The following is a 22,273-nucleotide window of genomic DNA, read 5'->3' as shown; positions in this document are numbered from 1 at the left end:
TATTACATAAATGAAGCAAACTTTTGTTATGATGAAGATTTTAGCTGGTGCTTACAATAGTGAAAAGCCATAAACGATATTCTGTTTATCCTCAGTCTATCTACCTGTTTGCTAAACAAAGAGCAGGAAGACTCCTCTGTACATTTTGTTACATTAGCTGGTAAGAAAACATGAAACTCCATCAGTGTGGGACAAAGTGGCTGTCTAGCACGGGCCGTGGGATGTTGTTACCTATGGTGAAAGCTGATCTTCTGTCATGAATGCCCGGCTGTGACCATCAGCCTGTTCCCATCTGCAGTCACACGCGCTCAGTTTCTCAGGGCACTATTAGATTAGAATGTGATTTGACATAACTTAATACTTCTGCCGAGTCAAGAGAGGTAAAATGAACTGATGTTTGAGACCCTCAGTATCTTGTTTGACATCTGTTATGTTTGATTTGAAAATGAGGTCCCTTGGAAAAGTCATTTTGAAACTAATACAAACAGAACAAAATCTAATTATTTTTTGAATGAAAAATCTCCCACAGCTTCGGCGACTAAACAGCAGCCACTGAAAAACCACACAGGCTTAGTCTGTACATAGTAGCAACTGAGCAGCAAACAGCGCTTTGCCTATCCTACTGAAGACTGAAACATTTTGTTGTCTGTCATATTGGCTTAGAAAATACCAGTATAACAGGAAAGATGCACATATTCAAATGGAATTCACTGATTTCATTATGAGATCTGGAGCCAGAATAGGTATGATCCCCTTTGCAGAGCACATGCAAGATGTGTTTCAGAATAATAAGATACTGAAATGAACTGAATACACTTGAGGGATTATAAACCCAATCTAAATTTTCCCATGTGCACCAGCCACAAGAGGGAGCTCACTGATCACTCTCACTGTCATGCCTTGCTGTCTAAACTAGGCTAGGTCCCCTCTGCCTCTCTGGATGAGGGCGCACCTGCCCTGTTGGGACAGAAGACTGAAAAATCAGCCTCTGCCTGTATGATTTTCAGGGCTGACAAATTATCATCACGGATGATATGACAGTGGCTAGTGATAGAGGGTTTCATGATCTTATTGATTTATATACAGCTTTATTTACAGGGAACATGCTGAAATCCTCTGCTCTCTTTTCCCCTGCCATTACAATGAGGACCAAAGCATTTTAGTATGTTAAATTCAATAGTCTTTCCAGTGGGTTGATCAAGCTGCCAAATAAGGCACAACAGTGAATGTGTAACCCTACCTCAACTGGTGATACAATATCAGATTAAGCGTATTTCTTGGAATTCATGCACAGAATCATTTTTACATGAAATACAGTGGGAGAAAAATTGTTTCCTAATGAGAGCACAAGAAATACAGAAGGTGGGGACAGTGTGATGCACAAATCAAAAAAGTTTTATTTGCTAATATTAAAACTGGCAAGCACTCCAATATCTTTTTTTACCCACAAAGCACACCAGATGGAAATACAAAAGTGATGCAGGAGGTACAAGCCAACAGTTTATAAGATTTATTATTTTCGAACACATCGTGTACATTTATAAATACAGAACATGATGTACCAACATTGCAGCCTGACTACTGCAATTAATACAAATCAACACATTCCTCTTCTAATAAACCTACACCCACGAGAAACTCTCCAGACAGTAAGAGACAAGGACAAGGGCACTCTGTATATCAGTTCCTTCACACTAGCAGAAAGGTACCATTGCCACATCTTCACTTTTTTCATAAAGATGCACTGAAGTCTCATGCGTCATTAAGTCTAATTTCTCTCAGTGACATGGCCGTGCTTTGTCTTCATGAGGTCTTCTCCTCAAGCAGCGCCCGCACCACAACAGGGTCGGCTCGGCCTTTGGTCTCTTTTTGAACCAAGCCCATCAGCTTGTTCAGAACTTTCTTGTTCCCATTTCTGATGGCCCGAACCTGCAGAGGGAAACAGCATTAGTAGTGTCTCATCTGCAACTGTCTCGACTGAATATACATTATATGGACAAAAGGATTGGGCCACCTACACATTACACCTACAGGAGCTTTTATGACATCCCATACTAAATCCATAGGCCAGCCTTTGCAAATGTAACAGCTTCTACTCTTCCAAGATGGCTTTCGACAAGATTTTGGAGTGTGTTTGCAAGAATTTCTGGCCATTCATCCTGCAGAGTATTTGTGAGGTCAGACACTGATGTTGGACGAGAGGGCCTGGCTCACAGTCTCCGTTCTAGTTCATCCCAAAGGTGCTGGATGGGGTTGAGGTCAGTTCTTCCACAACAAACTCACCCAACCATGACTTTATGGAGCTTGCTTTGTGCACTGGGGCAAAGTAATGCTGGAAGAGAAAACTGTTCCCACAAAGTTGAAGGCATAGAACTGTCCAAAATGTCTTGGTGAACTGAGGCCTTAAGATTAAGATTAAGATTTCCCTTCTCCGGAACTTAAGGGGCTGAGACCAACCCCAAGAAAACAAGCTCATAGCATTATCCCTCCTCCACCAAACTTTACAGTTGGCACAATGCAGTCAGGCAGGTAACGTTCTCCTGGCATTCTCCAAACCTAGGCGTCCATCAGACCGCCAGATAGAGAAACGTGATTGGTCACTCCACAGAACTCGTTCCCACCACTCCAGAGTCCAGTGGCGGTGTGCTTTACAGCACTCCATCTGATGCTTGGCATTGTGCTTGGTGATGTAACGCTTGCATGCGGCTACTTGGCCATGGAAACACATACCATGAAGCTCCCGGCGCTCAGTTTGTGTGCTGATGTTAATGCCAGAGGAGGTTTGGAGCTCTGCAGTTATTGAGTCATAGTGCCTCAGCACTATGAGCCTCAGCACTCAGCGACCCCGCTCTGTAACTTTATGCGGTCTGCTGTTGCTGTGGTTCCTAAACGCTTCGACTTTGCAATAATACCACTTAGGATTACCACCTCAGTACCACATCAAAATTGCGCTAGATACAACAACAGTCTCCCTCTAATATATTTTCTGTTTTTATTAAGAGAAAAAAATAATAGCTGGTGTTGAAAGGGCGTTACCTATGCTATTAACAAATGCTCAGACACGTCCCAATACTTTTGTCCATATAGTGTACCAGATAACTGATAAGGTAGCAGTGAGGATATTGGTGTGTGCCAACAAGTCATGAACATAGAAAAAGCCCTTCACAAAAAGGAAAAGCAGCAGCTCCCGGAATCCACTGCAGCAGCTTACTTGCAGAAAACTATTATATTGATTAAAGACAATCTTAACATGTTTTGACATGGCGTCTCTGTCGAAAGCTTGTACTGTCTAAAGAAACTCTCTCAAACAACTTCTTTTTCTACAGGGTGCAAATTGGCTTCCCAGCATGTGGTGTGAGGTGCCGCCCACCACTGATGGAAAAAGAACATCTAGTTACAGCATCACAGTTGATCATAACACTGAATACATACGTAAAGAGCAATGGTGGAAAGAGTACTAGAGAATGCTACTCAGTACTTGCTATTTAATACTGATTATTGATATTTTTTACTTAGGTAGAGGAACTATGGTAAAAATCAGAGGTGGAAATACCAAATTAAATTAGCTCAAATTGCTGTAATTGAGCAGCTTTTTTTCTGTACTTCAAGAGGAACCAGGTTCGGCTTTGTTGGTTCTACGTTTTGTCTTTTTTTCTAATAATTTTCCAATAAAAGGTCCACAATGAAAAACTGCAGATGGTGATGGAAGTGAGGACCATTTAGTCTCAGCTGGCAAAAAATGGAGTGCGTGTGGCGGGAAAAGGGGAATAATATCCATGAGTTGGCTTGACGATGAGAATCATGTAGACTCAATCACATTATGCACTTATTTCACATTTGTTAGTTGAGTCTACAGGGTCCTCACTGCAATCAAACTTAAGTAATTTTGCGCAATGCACCTTTAACTCAGTAACTTTTAGTCCTAGTACATTTTAAATGAGCTTCTTTTTGCTTTTACTTAAGTAGATTTTACAGCAGTACCTCTACTTCTATATAAAATATCAGGAAGGTAACACTACTTGAGTCGCAATCTGTAGTGCTCTTTCCACCACTGCTTAGGGTTAGTTTAAATTTAAAGTTTACAGTTTAGTTTACTAATTTAAACTTTAATTTAGTAAAGTTTATTTATGGCACATTTCAAACACCATGATCATACTTTGTGCTTTGCAATAAGACAAAATAAACATACCTTAAAGAAAAAAAAAACTATTTCAACACTCCTCGTAAAAACATACCCGTTAAATGGTAATGTAAAAGATTTAAGGCCATACGAAGAATACAGAGTGCCATAAAATGTAGATAAAAAGACCAAAGACATAGAAATGCACACAAAGTTTCATAAAATACAATGGTGATGTAAAATGAAATTTACTGAGTTACTTTTTAGAAACAACTTTCTGAGGTGCATTTTAGCCATGTCATTTTTAAAGGACAAAAACAAATCTATGTAATTTAAAATAAAACTAAGTGCACTACCTGAATAAAAATGTACATAAGGAAAAGTAAAATTACTGACTTCAAAAAAATGCGCAAAGGTACATGCACCACTGATTCATATTATACTTTACTATAGATCAATGAAAAGTACACAAAAACTGAGTAAATGTAATTAGTTACCTCCACCACTAGTTAACAATGAGGCTAACATTAGTATAACTTCCACATTGCATAATATTAGATCATCCATGGATTCTGGAAAGTTGCTGTCTCTTCCTTACAAAATGTTTTGAAGTGTGTGTGCATGTGTGTGTGTGTGTGTGTGTGTGTGTGTGTGTGTGTGTGTGTGTGTGTGTGTGTGTGTGTGTGTGTGTGTGCTGAGCGCTCACCAGATCAGGATGGGAGTCCACCACCCTCTGACAGATGTTGTGTATCTCCTTGGTGTCACTCACTAAGCCCAAGTCCTGCTCCTGGATGACCTGCAAGGCCGTCTTCCCCGATGACCTCCACATCTCCTGGAACACCTGAGCGCAGGCAGACACCAAGAAAACGGTGTTTAAAAGCCAGAATACAGATGAGTTTTCACCGGGATATGCGTGTGTGTGTGTGTGTGTGTGTGTGTGTGTGTGTGTCTGTTGACAGAAGGAGATAACTGCATGCTGTGTATATGGCTGGCTGACCTGCTTGGCAACAGAGGAGGAGATGTGTCCTGTTTCCTGGAGCTCCAGCAGCTCCGCCAGGGCAGAGGGAGAGACTGGGCTGAAACATGAATGAAGGGATAATTTAATGATGTTTTCAGAGACAGACTGAGGAATTAGAGAGATAAGAGAGAGAGAAAGAGGATGAAAGAGTCAACATTTGTGATTTGACTACATTGTGTGTCTTTTTTGCATGCATTTGTTTATTCCCCTTGGCCACTCGACAGTGACAGAATCAAAAAGCCTGTTAGAATATGATGAGAGGAGACAGGGTTTCCCCTCGGTGTATTACAGGCCAGACAGTCCATCTGAGCTAATTTTCCTCTAGACCTGGCCTCGATGCTGGAAAAATAGATGAAAAGTATCTATCATTACAACCATGCCTCGCCTTGGCTAGACTGTTTATATGTCAAATAGAGAACCCTCATTATATTCATGTGTTCAAATCTCTCACATTTTGACATTGCATTAATGTAGGCCTGGTGGAATATTTCACGATCCTGTCATCATGCTGTCACCATGCTGCCACAAATCTGCCAGCAGGGCCACATTGAGCTGCCAGCGGACCCAACAAGTTTTCTGAGGGAAACCCTGGAAGAGTGACTTGCCTCAACTGCTGGAAGCGCCAGGACTCAACTGGTCCTTAATGACATGTCTAGAGCTTTACCTCTCTGGCTGTCCGACTGAAATCCTTCCCAGTCTTCTACATTAATTTTTCCTATTCAAGGGCTTCGAGCCGCGGGGAGGTTAAGGAGATTGAGAGCCAAAACAAAAAAACAGACCTGACTTTGATCAGCTCTTGTAAATATCTTTTGATAATTATGGGAATGCTGCATAAAGACACAAATAAAGAAATATTTACACTACTAAAAAAAGACCCCATCAAGAGTTTTCACTTCATACACAGATCTCATTTTTGCACAAAAATGCCAGTTATGCCCCTCTGGCTCCAAGCCCTTGAACTCTTGCTTCTGCATGTGGCCGTGTTTCTCTATTTCTTTCCCGCCTGCTGCTTCTTTGTTTTTCTTTTTAAGTCTCCTCATTCCCTCAAAGACAAATGCAACATTATGAATAAATAAACACCAGCTACTCTGTAGTTTACACATATGCTTCACAACAATCTGGGGCAGGAGAGAAAGTAAAGCTTATAGCATCTGTGCGGACATCAGCCCAAAACCTAATTCAGTTTCATTCCCTGTTATGACACAGAGGCTATTTTCATGAATTATCTTTGAATATTGCTGATCTAAGTTGGACTCTGTAGGTCAAAGTGAGCTTTCCATAGTCACATTATTACAGTTCAGTTTCTCTGTAGCTTTACAAATACTCAGATACGTCACATCATATCCATTTTCTGCACTCTCTATTAATCTGCCATAGTAAGAAAATTGCAGAGTGGAGATGATGATCTGCTATTTAGCATCACAGTGTGCCACAAAAAGATACAGTGGGAGACAAGACATAATTTGGTGCTGTTTTCTAAGTAAAACGTGCTGTCTAGACAAGATAGCTGGTGGCTTGATAGGGATCTTCATGGCTTTTGAAGCAAAGCTGTGAAACGTACCACGGCAGCTCTTCTTTGTGGCACAATACTAAAGAGCCTTTATTCCCTGGCTCGTCCATTGCAGAATGGTTAAGAAATCCAACATGTTTCAGCTAACATGCCTTCATCAGAGAAAGATCAAAACAAAACCTAAATGCTGGCGTCTCCCAGTCTCCCACAATGTAATGACTTCACTAAATGTAATTGGATTTGTCACAATAGGCTTTCCTCTGATGAGCTCTGTCACACCGCCACAGGGATTTCTCATGGGAAGACATAAAAAAAACCCAGTAAATTCCATATGATTTATGAATTCACATATGTTGGGGTTGAATGACACTCTGAGGTCTAATCAGTATTTGTGAACATTAAGAATCTAATAATTTGTGTTGTCAATCAAACCACGGGGCACCGCGAGGAAACACTTCATGGACAACGATTGGGAGACTGCTGAATTTTTTTCACCTAACTAAGGTTAGCGTGCTATTATTTCAAACCCAGATATTTTATAATGTTATTCTGGACACACTGCAGGGAAGAACAAGCTTGTTTCTGACTGGGGAAACAGCAGGTAACTGCTCATTAATTCAGTGCAAACCTTCTTGGGGCATAGGAGGGACATATTTAAAAAAAAAAAAAAAAAAGCAGGATTGAGTGTCATTTCTCATTGAGCTATGGATAAGGATGATGATGATGATGATGATGATGATGATGATGATGATGATGATGATGATGATGATGATGATGATGACAATGATGATGGTGGTGGTGGTGATGTTGGCATTTCTATGAGTGTCAAGGGTGATAATCACCAGGGACCCCACAATTAGACTTTTATGGCTGAAACTACAATGTAATTATGATGATTCTTGATGGTTTGTGATCTTTGCTTCCACAGAATTCAGTACTTAATGGTTTAATTAGTTTTCCTCTTGTAGTTAAGCCCTTCAAAACATAATTACTATTCAGTTCAATATTATGCGGTTTATCACTGTGGTGCATAAATTTGTCAAATATTTAAAACTTTGAAACAGACCCTGATAAATATAAGCTCATCATTAAAGAGTCCAGCCCAGAGATACAGGATTTGCCGTGGTTGTGGAAATTGTTTACCTTTTGCCCGACACCAATTATACTGAACTGCAATTAGCTAGCAGTTTAAAATTGCTAACTGACCTTCAGCAGCCAATGTGACCACTGACAGGGAAGATCTGGCTACATTTGTCATCATTTCTGAAAAATATAAGCAGAACTCGGCACCAAAACTTAACTGGGTTGAACTATTGTGCTCTCCACATATAAAAGTAGATAAGGCTTATTTGAGGCATGTTTACGTCAGACTGTCATTGTGCAGATCTTTTGAAGAAAAGATTTTGAACGTCTTCTGATGGGTGATGCGATGATGACAGCCTGTGATTTTTAAACTGCCAAGGCGGTAAATGTTGTGGCCCAAAACTGATAGGGGTGGAATTTCTTTTCCTAATAACAATGCATGACGTGAATGTAATTGTACCTGTTACTGAATTTATATAAAGTAATTGCATTATGCCTGCAATATGAATAGCTAGCCTGAGCTTTGAACACGAGGTCGATGATGGACACCGGCTAACTTGATGAGGACATTGCCTTGTTTTTACATGAAATCACAGGGTAAACGCAGGTGTTACTCCATTTACTCCATTCCATTTTTGTAAACAAGATCTCTTCCAGGAAGCCAGCATGAACAACACCAAGGCCCTTGCTGTGTTCAACCTGAATGGAACCTTAATTAATGTCATCACTAGCACCTGTGTTTACCTGCTGGTCATGTGAAAGTACCTGCTGTGGAAAAGGTCCCTCCCACTTCTCAGGTTTATGTGTGTGTCTCACCTCTGGCTCACACTTTGGTCTTTCTGTTTAAGAAGACTCAGCAGCTCATTTGTCACCCAGCCGATCACATTCCTTGGCTCCCTCTTGGTCTCCCTGACCACTGCCTCAAAATACTCCACCAGTCCGTCCTCGTTCTGCAACAGAAAACCACATAACGTACATTTCAAATCAGCACACCGCTGTCACAGTATACTGCTACCTGCTGGACAGAACCTGAACTACCAGGCACACTCACTTCCTCCTGCCTTGGATGGTAAATATGAAAAATGTGAGAAACGTGAAGGAAACAGATTTAACTGGGATAACACCGGAATTGGCTTGATTACCCACGCCCACCTAGGCACTCACCACCAGAGTGAAGCTGTGCTCGGGCAAGATGGCGTACGTCTGTACCAGCCTGTCTCTTGTGACACTGGGCAGCTCTGGCAGCCCCTCCCTGATCCGCTCCACCACCACCGCCTGGCACGCGTCAACACCGGTGGGCAGCGATGCGTTATCCTTGTACACTATCAGAGGGGGCAGGTTGGGCTCCGGCATGAACCTGCACAGAGGGAAGAGGAAAGAGGGGGGGTTGAAAGGGTGGTTACATTTCACATCCTTGTCAAATTTCTCATACTTCCTCTAATCATTTGCCTGTATCAGCCTCAAAAACTGTCTGTCCATCATTCCTCCTCTTTAACACACACAGAGACACGCTCTCACACACGTCAACTGAGGCCCACAGGCCCTGAGTGATGTCTGTTTATTTCTGTCCATCTAACTGACAGTCAGGGGCTCTCATCCTCTTTCAGTCTCCACCAAGGGCCAAGCTCATCTCCTGTTATCTTACCCACATGTCAATACACACATGCACCTGGGAAATCCATGTGTGCATATATGTACTGGTCACAAAAATGCACTCACCTATAATCCTGAAGACCCTCCTTGTCCCTCATAGGAATGGTCTGTCTGGAAGTCAAGATGCAAATGTTAACACATCAAAATGATCCAAAACACATCTTAAAAATAAAAAAACTGACCTGGAACTGGAAAGACAGATGATCAAGTCCAACAACAATTAATGCAAAATACAAAAAAGCTATTTTACCAATTACCACTCGTGCAATCTGTCCATCTAGATAGTTAATATGTGATTTGGTGAAGTTTCCAGTCTGTGGTGGTCTTCCCTGTCTCCTGGCACTCAGATACAATGGCCTGGATGGGTACTGTTTGGGGAGTGCCTCCAATGGGTATGAATTAGAGGTGGACAGATAAAGTTTGCCAGTTATTTGTCTGCAGGAAATACTTCTAACAAAACTCTTGGCCCATGAGGGTTGTGAATTATGCTGAATATTTGTGCCATTGTTTCTTGAAAGAGCTGACAACGTTGAGTTTATCACGTAGACATTTTCGATTATTTGAGCTTCACAAAACAATATTCATCCAGCCCCACTGTATTGGGGTGCTGGGAGACAGAAAAGACCACTGCTGACCGTAGATCTCACCAAATTATGCAGACACTATCTGGATGGACAGATTGCACTATGTGTATGTATCTTTTTTTTTGCATCTTTGGCAGACTGTTCCTTTAGGGACTGCGTATGAGTGCGCATACAGATGTGAGATGATGCCCTCCATTCAGCCCGCTTTCCCAGGGACAAACCAAGAGCCAATCAAAAGACGTTGCACTCACTATTTAGCACACTTCACCAGGTACCTTGGACATGCAAGGCCTCATGGGAAGCTGAGAGAGCAGCAGAGATAATCGAGGATTCAGCTGTGTGAGCGACGGATCGCTCATTTTGTGAGCAGCACATCGCTCAGAGACAACATAGGACTGTAACAGCATCCAAATGGCTCAATTCATCATCATTAACATGATGATTCCTCTTTCAACAAAGCATGAGACAAATGAAACAGGTAGCACTGCAGTCAGAGAGTTTGTTGTGGTGGATAAAGCATAGCACCGAGGCTTAGTTTCATGTTCTCTTACCCTGATTTGGAATCAAAGGCCCGGGTCTCATTCTGCACAGTCCCCCCTCTCTGCAGGACACCTATCTGCCTCTGGATCTCATAGTCTGTTGAATATAAGGCATCACACATGCATGAACGCATACTTATTCCATTAACACTTGAACACACAACCATAATTTTGTAGTAAATGCCAAACAGCTGCTCCAACATGCTGTCACGCCTCAAGTGTCTGACTGCTGCCACATTAACACTGTGATAAATCATGTTTCTACCCCATGACTTTTAAATACCACTTTGGCAGCAGGCTGAATCTGATACAGCTTTGTCAATGAATAATTCAAGCACAGCATCGTGGTATGTCAAACCAAATTTAAAACCTTTGTTTTGGTCCTGAATGTGAAAAGCTGTAATTCTCTGGCTGTGACTCATTGTCAGCTTTTAAACAGTAACTGAAGTTAGTGCTGACAGAAAATCTATGCTTTTTGTGTGAGCATCTGTAAGAGGGCAACTCACCAGCACTTACTACTCTCACACAGCTAACTGGCTGCGAGTGTATGTCAGCATTAAACCTACGTTTCACCTGCTACTGTCAATTCTAACTATTCCTCCTATCTTAACATCTCTTTATGAATCTCTCCATATTAGTCAAGAAAAAGTCAAGGAAAAGCCAACTCCTATTTTTTTAAGTGAATTGGTAAGGTTTTGAAGTTTGTAACAAAGAAAAACCAAGAAGTTTAAACAGAGCTAAGTTTTTGATAGACCTCTCTCATGACACTGACTGAGAGGCAAAGGCAGACAACTGCAGAAGTCTGTGTTTGTTTGGTCTCTTTGTTTATGTGTCTCTCTTATCTTTGACTACCAGTTTGACTTGTAGCACACGCATAATTACCCAGCAGCAAAGTCTACTGCCAAGTATTTGTTTCAGGGCAAGACTGTGTGCAAATGTCAATTCATGAAAAGCTCTTTCCTTCAGTGTGTGTGTGCGTGTGTGTGTGTGTGTGTGTGTGTGTCTGTTTGCTGCACTATGTCAGACCGCTCAGGCGACCAGTTAAGACCCATTCGGTCGGAACAGCGTTCAATAACACCTCCCTAAATAACTGTCACACTCACAAACACCCGCAACAATGCCACTATCCATCTTGAGTCATCCGGCTGCCCACGATAAAAGCACTAAGAGCACAGTGCTACTGCCACAGCCGCCAGCTGATTCTCACCTATTGCTCGAGCCAAGTATCGGGCACTGTTGATGTTCTTCACCTCTGTCCTGATGCCCAGGGGCTCACCTGGCATGTGGACGGACACATTGGCATCTACTCTCAGCTGGCCCTCTGAGGTAAAAGACAGCATGGGCAAATAGTGAGAGGGAAATAAGCATAATATGCCTTGTTTCAAAGTAGCAGAATTGGTGAGAAAGTGTGCAGCAAGAGACAGAGAGCTTGTATACCCCTTTTCCACCACAGGAACTGTCCCCAGAACACAGGTATATAGGAACCCTTTTGAGGAACTAGGAACATTTAGCCCTGTTTCCAATGGAGGAAACATTTTCCCTCTTTTTGGCCTGAGGTTTGAGTTCCTGGGTGCCAAAACAGTCCCTGCAACTAAGGCAGTATTTCTAAGTTCCTGTGGGGACATCGGTTCCTGTGGGGACGGTTGGAGTTTAGCACCAAACATCCCTAATTGGTTAAACAGCCGCAAGCTGCCACAAACACAAATTAAGATAGCTCTGTCAAGAGATTGTCTGGCTCATAATTGACAGAAAAATATATTATTCATCTCTGTTTGCAAGTGCACTTTTGCACATCTCTTCTCCAAAACAAAATAGAGGCACTGCAGTAAACAATCATGAACATAACGATGACTTCAACATCTTCCATGTTTATGGTTTTGCTGTTGTCTGTCACACACAAAATGACAGGACATCTCCTTATTTGCATTACGTTCACTGGAAACACAAACACATAAGAGCTTAGGGTGTACGATTTGCCCACGAAATTGGCTATGGAACTTTTTGGTGGAAAAGAAGCAAGAGAGAGCTTGCCCTACCAGACATGTTGCCTTGACAGGTGCCCAGGGCCTGCAGTATGAGCTGCAGCTCTCTGACAGCTGCAGCGGCCTCCTCTCCACAGCTCATGTCTGGCTCCATCACCAGCTCCATGAGACCTACACCTGACGGACGCAAAGACAGACTTGTTGTACATTTCTAATTTACTCAGTCGAGCTTTGCGACAAACCTTGATTGTATCCTCTTTGTTGAACAGTACAGATCTATGGCTAGTATTTGAACATTTCTTCCAGAATTAGTCCTCAGCTCAGTTATGTTACCTGCTCTGTTGAGGTCGATCAGTGTCTGGCTGCGCTGGTCATCGTGGAGACTCTTGCCACTGTCCTGCTCCAGCTGAATCTGTTTGATTTGGACAGTCTTGTTGACTACTTGGTTCCTCTTCTTCCCTCCCAGGTGGCTGTAAGTCAGCATGCCATTGACCGCTATGGGCTGCCGTTGCTGGGTGATCTGGTAGCCGGCCTGAAAAGAGAAAATACAGCACTACTGACTACTCTAGGCAGCGAGATAGTGAGGTGAGCAGGCGGGTTGTCCTTCAACCACAGAATAAGGGCTTAAGCGCTTGTGGCAGCAAGCATCCCCCTTACTGAAATGTCTCTAAGCAAGACACTCAATCTTTATCAGCTGCAGGAGAGCCATTCTGCAGCTAACACTGCACTCTGACCCTCCATAGTGAAGAGATAATTTCCTGACAGGTATCAAAGTAGCACATTATAGCATATCATGTGGTGTTATTGTATTATGTAGAAAGGCATACTGGCACATAGGCCCTAGAGGCTGTTGACTGAATGTGTCTGCATGGCGTATATCTGACTACGTTATTGTCAATATATGAGGAAAACAACAACAGTGACAGCATTTACACACTTTGAAGAAAATCACAATATTTCAGTGGAATAACAATATAGAGTAGGGTGCAGTTAGCGATGTGGATCCACATAAAGGTGAGGCAAGCGCATCAATTAAACACAGCTCTGGCTGCTCAGGCCTTCATTATTATGCGGCTGTAGTGCTGTCACTTCTCTCAAGGTTTACACTCACAAAAACAGGAGGATAAATATTTCATCTGCTCTTCTCTTCCTAAAGAGTGTGCTGCTCCAAGTATTGCTTTTCTGTGTTACTATGGCAACCACATCACAGGAATTACACATTAATTATACTTATGATAAAGACTGAGAGGATGTGGGAGCAGAGATGGGAGCGGGGCAATTAGTCACTGGCATTTTGTACAGTGTACCTGATCAGCAGATCAATCACCTGCACACTGACTCATTCCACAAGAAAAGGGCAGAAATTTGACCACTGGAGAATTCCTTTTTCAATTTGCTGGATGAAGTAAGTACTGCCATAGCTAATCATAAAATTTTGTTTCCATCAGCTTTGTCACAGACACTGAAAATGTCTCCTGCTTTGTTCAACAATGTCTGGTGACTATGCGTATGCTATGCATTATGGGATATCTTTAAAAATGAGGACTATTTGTCTTTCCTGCATTATCAGCAAAGTACTGTTAACTCTGTAATGAGGGGTGAGGCGACTTTGTTCCAGACTGTTTGCACGGAGATCCTTGGACTGGGACCCACATCAAGCTTTCCCATTTACATTCCAGCGGTGGTTGGAGGCCTAATGAGCAGTGATGCTCCAAATGTGTCCCCAATTTCAGAACATTTCAAGTGACTCTATGCCATTTGTATCCACCTTTGTTTTCATACACAAATGCATGCATACTCACATATGTGTGGACACATATACACAATGTACAAACTCAGTTTAATTGCATGAACCACTGGGTTGTTTTAAAGTTACTAAACCAAGGAGATTCGATGGGTCGTCAAATTCTCCACACTTGCAAAATGGATGTTATCCACACACTTCACTAAGAAATTCATTACTCCTATTAAACATACATTAAAGATTCAATACCCAGGCCATGTCTGTTTATTTGGAAACTTAATATTTCAAGGAAATTGTAATTACATGCATTTGCTGGTAGATTAGTGTGGAGCTACTGGGGCATGTTATTAAAGGGCTGTTAAAAACTTTATATATGTGCCTTGTCTGCCATTCCAATTCAACAAAAGGATGCTGGTCAGACAACCGCATTAATCATTTAATGAGTAACAGTGGTGTTCTACAAAATGCAATCAGGGATTTGTAGGGGAACATATCAATAATGTACAACACAATTTACGAATATATTTTTCAAGGGCAAGATAATTTCTCCCAGGCTCCCGATATTGGTTTGGTTTTATGATCATAGATTGCACTTCAAACATTAGATTGAATGGGAGAATCTCCCCTCATCTGCCCTAAATTAAACTCACCCTGGCTTCACTGCATCTAACTGTTTCTTACAAAGCTGGGTCAGCTAATTCTTACTGAGCAGCTGATGAGACTAACACAAACTAAATAATTATAAATCCAGAATCAGCAGGTATTAAGCACAGTGCACACAATGAATTAAAAACCTGGATAGTGGTGCTGACAACCAGTGGAATGAATTGTTGAGGAAATCCCATCGAAAATAAAAAATAAAAAAATCTAAACGGGTATTATCCTCCTTGCTGTGTGTGTGTGTGTGTGTATGTGCGTGTGCCTGTGTGTGTAAACTACTGAACGTGAATCCAAACGAGGTGATGCAATCCTCAGTAAGCATGCAAGATAGCAAGAGGGACCCAACAGTAATCCCCTTGCTTCTGGAAGGGATTACTTTTTGTGGGATTTCAAGATATATTTCCTTTCTGTGGAGATAATGTATCTCAACCATAATGATTATGTTATACTGATGCCAGGTTATGATAACCCATAAGCCTGAGTCATATTCAAACGAGGTCAAATGAGGTGCTCTATGAGTGCTATGGATCTCTATCAGCAGCTAGCAGAAATTCATTGGAAATTTCTAGTTCACTTATTTCAATACAAATACTGTGATATCAATGCAGCTTTGTCAGTTGTTGTTTTTTTTGTTTTTATGTTTTCTTATAATGCTGGTTATTTGTTCATAATACCTTCGTCAGTTGTGCAGTAAGTGATATGAGTGAGTTTTAAAAGCTAAAAACTTCAGCACCCGATCAAGAACCCTCTCAGTGCAGCACAGATATACTATATAATCATTTAGTGTTATAGGCCTAAGTGACGTTGAGCAATATGGCTGAAAATTTTTATATCAGGCAATACTGATTTTTATCATGATATGCATAAAATCAATATTTCTATCAAGTTTAAAAGTTTAAAATTTTGCTTCTGAACAAAAGGTGCATAGAGAGCAGACAATTGAAACAGTTCTATGTTGCCACTATAAAAAGGTACAAAAAATTAACAATGAATCAGTGAACAGAAGTGAAATGACTTTTGAATCTTATTTTATAACAACACCTTTAACCACTGTAAAATAAGAGTAAAAAATGAAGAACTGACAGGCTGTTTATCCACTTATTCTGCTATGACCAGCAAAGTAAACATGACATGTGAGTGACTCTAAAACATATCAAATGGACTTTCATAAATAAATGTTGTGATTACTGCGTAGCTGCAATTACTTAAAGACATTTTTAATGAAGTGTGAGTGTTACTGTCATAATGGCAAAGACATTACTGAATTACAATCATAACTGAAAATTACTGAATTGATTTTATTTTAAAAATTGAAGTAAATTTAGACAAAATTATCACTGATGTAATTTTATTACCCAGCACTAAGGAGCACCGGAAATATTACTCAACTACCTTTTTAATATTGATTTGATTATCCCCATGATTCCAACAAGGTGATCAAATCCCTCTCTGATCTGAACACCTGAGGAAACAAATGCTAAAACAAATTAGGCCTTTTTCGTGTTTAAACTAAACAAAAATAATATTTACATAATTGTCAGATTCGTACATGTCCTTCTCATTAGCTTGTTTTAAGCCATGTTGGCGTAATACCTGACCAAGGACAAGCTGACTTTGAAAATGCCCATAATTAAGAAACTGTCCAGTGAACTTTTTAGGTGAAAATCAAGATTTATTTAAAGAGTTATCTGTAGGGCAAGCGACTGTAGAGTTCCTATGACATTTTGTCTTTCCTACTAAGGTCTAAAATGTCACTCATAACAGCAGTAAAATTACCTTGGGGCTCTGAGGGGTAGTGAAACCCCGCCATGCGATCATTCCATTACAGAGAGCAAAGTGAACATCACTAGGCCAAGACTATTAAATGGGAAAAGTGTTACGAGTTTTCTGCTTGCCTCCATCATTGCTCTGCCAGGCTAAAGCTACCCTGACTGCTATTCAGCTCAAACAGCCTGTTGTGAGGCACTCAAATCATAGTCTCATTCCCTTCTAAAGACCAAAGGATCATTGTGAAACTCTGCCAACTATCATGCTGGCAGACATCCTTCTCAGTTACAGGCCATAATTCATCTTTGTGAAACGGGTGACATCCCTTTTACTAACAGACATAGCTGCCTTGATTCTCTTATAACATTAAGTTTGATAACGGATGGCAAGTTCCAAAATATACTCATAAAGCGATGAGAGCCATGAATTTCATAATTAAATCCACAGCTACACAGTTTTATGTGAACCTGAAAACAAATCAATATGTTTTTTTTAATGACTCTCTGTGATCTCAGCATCCCAGAATATTCAGACTGTGTGAATAAAATGGAGCCAGCCCCAAATTAAAAGAACAAAGCAATGCAGTGGGAAATGGCCTATGGATAATGCAAAAATAGAGGTGGGCAGAGGGAAATGAGCCAGTAAGTGCAAAACACTGCTCTTTTCCTTTAAACACTTATGGTGTCATTTGTCTGTGTGTGGCAAATGACACTTTTGCTGCTTCAGCAAGACTTGCTCATAATTTCAATTCGAGCTCGGGGACAGGAAAGTTCACTGGGAAAGCTGTGATGGTGAAACTGTAGGAGGATGAGGATGGCTTGTGATAAAGCAAATGGTGCAGCGTAATGTAGAAAACAGTGGTGGCTGCTCATCCACTGTTATGGTACAACCCTTTCTTCTACCATCTGTTTTCTACCTATTAAAGCCATTTACATCTACAGCATAATCAGATGTCTCGCACGAAGGAATAAAATAAGAACAGGCAGGAATAACTCACAGGAAGGTCAGCATAGAAATAGTGCTTCCTGTCAAAAAGTGACTTGTTGTTGATGGTGCAGTTGAGAGCCAGGCCTGTCATTACCGCTGCCTCAACACATCTTCTGTTCAGGACCTGGAGACAGAGAGGACCATTAGACCCATCTGACGACATGACTAAGACAGCACACATGACCAGAGGGAAAAAAACAAGTCTTCTGTCTTAGAAATGAGCGTTCAACATCTTGACAAATAACCCACCGGTAATGTGCCAGGTAAAGATGCATCCAAGAATGACACCAGGGAGTTTGGTGGTGCTAAGAAGCCGACCTGGGAGCCGGAGAACAGCTTGGTGTTGGAGTGGATCTGAGCATGGATTTCCAACCCCACCACCCCGACCAGCTCCTGGGGAGAACTGAGGGAGGAACAAAGAGGAGGAGAGGAGTCACATCCTGACATTACAGAGCTGCAGTCGACATGCTAGACAAAACTAACTGACAGACACAGGTGAACTGCAGTCTGCAGAAACAAGAGCCACCCTGACATGTAGACTACACAGTTCCTAATGTCACTGTCCATCACGACCAAGGGCAGCATAGACAAAGACAGGCACGGGTGGAAGCAAAAACAAACAAACAAAAAACTTCTCCTCAGCAGTCACTGTCATCTACCTCTTTCTTTTCAGCTGTGGCTGACTTTTGCATCGTGAAGCAGATGTGCCTATTCGCCTGACTGCAGCACAACGATGAAACGAAGCTTTCGGATACAATATCCATATCTGTTTATTAATATTATGTAGCAGCACACCCGGTGCCACAGAGGCGGCCATGTTATCCGTATGGTTGTAAAGATTATGGGAGCTGTAGTTCTCTTGGGTGACATTCGATAGTTAAATTTGTCTTCAGAGAACTACAAAGCCCAGGTTTGTGAAAAATTTAGCGTCTGAAATACGCGGCGTCACTTCCGTGGAGGCAGCTGGCGGGAGTTTCTCCGTGTGGTGGCAGAAAGCTGTGTTATTTACAGTTGGTAAAAACCTTGATTTTAAGCGGTGCTACCCGTAAAACTCCGACAACATGATGGCGACGGATGGAAAGAAAGTGTGCGGGCTAAACGGCGAGGTGTCGGTGTCCTCAAACGGCCAAGACGAGAGCAAACTGAGCAAATCACACCAGGTTGTCGCAAATGGAGGGACGACAGCGGCGCCGCACTCCAAGCTAAACGGAGCAGGAAGAGCCGAGAGGTTCACCTTCAGCGCCGGGCCCACCATGGAGGATATTCGGCGGATGCAAGCGGAGTTTACCGACGAGAGGGACTGGAATCAGTTTCACCAGCCCCGCAACCTGCTGCTGGCCATGGTCGGGGAGGTGGGCGAGGTGTCGGAGCTCTTCCAGTGGCGCGGGGAGGTGGCCGAGGGCCTGCCGGGCTGGAGCGACTCCGAGCGGGAGCAGCTGGCCCACGAACTCAGCGACGTGTTGATCTACCTGCTGGAGCTCGCCGAGAAATGCCACGTCGACCTTCCCCAGGCGGTGCTGCGCAAAATGGCCCTGAACAGACTGAAATACCCGGCCGCCAAGGTGCACGGCTCATCCAAAAAGTACACTGAATACCAGGACTGACCGGGAAAGAGAGGGACACAGAGAGATGGCTGTCACAGTTCAGAGAGGCGCACACAAAGTCAGGAGGAGAAGTTGGGTAGTCGGTTGCCATGGCAACTGAGGGCTGCTGTTCACTTCACGAGGATAGTAGTTTGTATGTGGCTCGTGCTGCTATGCATTTAGACCACAGGTTACATTAGTATTTGTAAGCTGTTATCTTTTAGGTTCTCTCTTCTATTCTATTTTATTCTGTTAATCTATAATATACAGTTCTCGTCCAAAGTTGTATACGACAGGCAAGGCACTTCACCGGGGATCTTATGATTTTATTGTTTTAGACTTCTTTTTAAATCCAGTTTTATTCTCATTGTTCATCAGTCAACTTCAAACACTTCTCCTGTTGGCAGAAAATGTCACTGTTATGTAACCTAAGTACATGGTGTGCTCATGCAAATGCCAGAAGTTGGATATTTTTTATTTTAAAACTTAGACAGTTTGCATAAAGTGCTTCCTCTGCTCCACCGGTTCCAGGTGGAGGATAACAGGATTTTGAAAGTGGAAAGAGTTAGATGAACATTGTCCTGACTGGACGTGCCTGAAATTGAAAATGACAGACACTTGTACACCTAAGAATTGTGTTTATGTGATTGATTACTCAAGTTGTTTCTTTCATTTCTCCTTATTGCTCATTCGGGTTGGATCTCTCTTGTTTTGCTCATTACTGTCACCTTTTCCCCCTTGAAGTAAAAGTGTCTTCAAGTCTTTTTTTGTCATTTTTATTGTGTCTGTGTTCTGATGTTGACCCCACTCAGTCACATCTCAAAAGAAAGGCTTCATCAGAGATTTATTTATTCCAGTAATGCAACCAACAATGCTAATCACACCAAGAAAGTCATGTCTGCCCTGCCTCATTTATTCATTGACGAGAATTGGCATTACTGATTTGACCTGAGAATGCCAAAAGTCCAATGTAATTGTAGCTTGTTAGTAAAAATCACTTTTAATGTAACTTGCACAGTGTTGATTTATGCATTTGATTTCAACTGGCAACCATCTTATTTAAATCAGGAGGAAATTACTATGTGAGCTGGTGGTGGATGTGAATTTTCTGTTGAGCTGCTTTGACCAAAATATTCCCACATGAAATTAAATCTTGCTCAACCTTTCAGCTGAAACATAAAATGCAAAACATGCCGAGAAACTCTATGTGATTGTGAGGGGGTAGACTGTTTGAATTTCTGATGATGATTTCCGATGATGAAAACTCTAAGAAAAGTGAGGGGAGAGCTGTATATCATGATACTGAAGTGCGTGTGAGTCAGCCACATGATGCAAAAGGAACCCTGTCACGGATCACTACAATTTTTCTGTGTGTGCCACTTCAAAGTAAATGGTTCTTTGCTCAGGCAGATATGCTGCTGCATACCATAGTAAGAATGAGCAATTGTACAATTTCACGGCATGCATCCAATTGCAATGGTATGTGCAACAACCACTCCCATCCTGGTACTGTTGATGTGTAAATATCAGATATGCACAATTTTAATTTTTGAGCGCTTTGGAGTGTGGGTAGTCATGTTTTTTTTTTTTTTTTTTTTTTTTAAATGAATGAACAAGTTTTTTTTTGTTTATAGCCTCTAATAAGAAAAATATGCCTTAAACATTATGCACCACAGACTTATGTAATTTCTACTGTGCGATTTAAATTGAAATCCTTTTTGAGCTCTTATTTCTTAAAGGTAAGGCCCAATATAAACCTTGACTTTCATAATGCTCACTGGATGTTATTTGAAATGGGATAACCTGACATTTTCTAGGTGCTATCTCAGTATTCACTTTCTAAATGTGTCCCAGCCAGGTAACAAGCTGCAATTACAGTTGTCTCTGGAGAATAAAATGTACTGTTTTTCTCACTTCATCACAGCTGATCTTGCGGTTTTTCTGTAGCAATGCATTTCTGAGTATACATAGGCCCTGTCCTGAAGAGGTTTTGTAAGAAGCCTTTGCTTTGAGAGACCCTCATGCATTTTTCAGACTGAAATATAATTGGAATGTAGCCCATTTCCATATTATGGATTGGCGTAAAAGGGTTGTGCATATGAGAAGTCATAACAGAAAATTGGAATTTCTAAAACTTCCTGAAGCCAGTTCGAGCCTGAACGACAAAATATTGCTAGATTGCCCATTGCTATTTTTTGCTTTGAAGTCTCATTTGGTACTGGGCAATTCCTCTCAAGTTAAGGATTATGTGTTTTTCCTATCTTCCAGGAAAAGACCAGTGAGTATTTGGAACATTATTTACTCTCTCCCAAAGCCTAACCCCATCCCCAAGCATTTGTACATTACACCATCGCCATGTACTCACAAATAAATAAAAAAATAAATGGATAAATAAACGTGGTCTTGGTCATCCTCCCAAAAAGAAGTGTCTGGAGCAGTTTCAGGTAGAACTTGGACACAGTGGAGTGTCTCACAGAGAAAGTTTACATCGGATAGCTTTATATTATTGGATACCCAAAACAATTCCAGCTCGCTGCTCTTTTAATTGCAGATGGTTGTTAATAACTGGATCTGTCAACCTAGAGCTGTCCAATCCAGGCATGAGCACGTTCGCATTAAAAAGTCTGTGCTTGTGACAAATAGTAACAGATCTATTGCAGCATGTCTCTACAGAACAAACTAAACCAATGAAGAAATAATATATACCGTACAAAAGCATTATTACAGTGATTTCATACGATAGTGTTGTGTGTAACACTAGGTGGCTAAGCAAGTGGTGAGAGAGATTTTTGGGCGTGAAACAAAATTTCAAAACTCCCCAAGCGCTAAATCCTTACTTCAGCATGCAGGCACTTATGGCTGCTATGTATGCTTTGCAACAACACTTCATGTGTCCTTGCATGTAATGAACAGATGAGCCATCAATACCTGCACACCAAGGCTGAAAATGATTTTCTATTCACAAACGCAGTGAGAGTGGGTGAATGGCTTAGAGATGCTACAAACATATTAAATAGTCCTCTCAGAGCAAGAGTTGCCCTGT

The 22,273-nt window shown here is 41.6% G+C and overlaps 2 protein-coding genes across 3 annotated transcripts; one reads left to right on the top strand and one right to left on the bottom strand.

Moving 5' to 3' along the window:
- Window positions 1-1,377: 1,377 nt before the first annotated feature.
- gatb (glutamyl-tRNA(Gln) amidotransferase, subunit B) lies at window positions 1,378-18,484 on the bottom strand. Of its 2 annotated transcripts, none has more exons than XM_030064028.1 (13): window positions 18,307-18,484; window positions 17,897-18,050; window positions 17,658-17,771; window positions 12,823-13,021; window positions 12,544-12,666; window positions 11,715-11,828; window positions 10,520-10,604; window positions 9,451-9,495; window positions 8,896-9,088; window positions 8,548-8,681; window positions 5,118-5,196; window positions 4,827-4,961; window positions 1,378-1,929 (listed from the first exon to the last, which is right to left on the bottom strand). In XM_030064028.1, the coding sequence occupies exons 1-13, from the start codon at window positions 18,462-18,464 to the stop codon at window positions 1,804-1,806; spliced, it is 1,659 nt and encodes a 552-aa protein (XP_029919888.1). In that variant the 5' UTR covers window positions 18,465-18,484; the 3' UTR covers window positions 1,378-1,803. The 2 variants fall into 2 exon arrangements, with proteins under 2 accessions (XP_029919888.1, XP_029919897.1); XM_030064037.1 differs by having other exon boundaries at window positions 8,941-9,088.
- A 94-nt stretch (window positions 18,485-18,578) lies between these two features.
- Window positions 18,579-19,994, top strand: dctpp1 (dCTP pyrophosphatase 1). The gene has a single exon (XM_030064510.1). The coding sequence runs from the start codon at window positions 18,709-18,711 to the stop codon at window positions 19,249-19,251; it is 543 nt and encodes a 180-aa protein (XP_029920370.1). The 5' UTR covers window positions 18,579-18,708; the 3' UTR covers window positions 19,252-19,994.
- The last annotated feature ends 2,279 nt before the right edge of the window (window positions 19,995-22,273 follow it).

The sequence above is a fragment of the Myripristis murdjan genome, chromosome 1 (genome assembly GCF_902150065.1).
Source record: "Myripristis murdjan chromosome 1, fMyrMur1.1, whole genome shotgun sequence".
NCBI lineage: Eukaryota > Metazoa > Chordata > Actinopteri > Holocentriformes > Holocentridae > Myripristis > Myripristis murdjan.
This window is presented reverse-complemented; position numbering and strand designations above follow the sequence as displayed.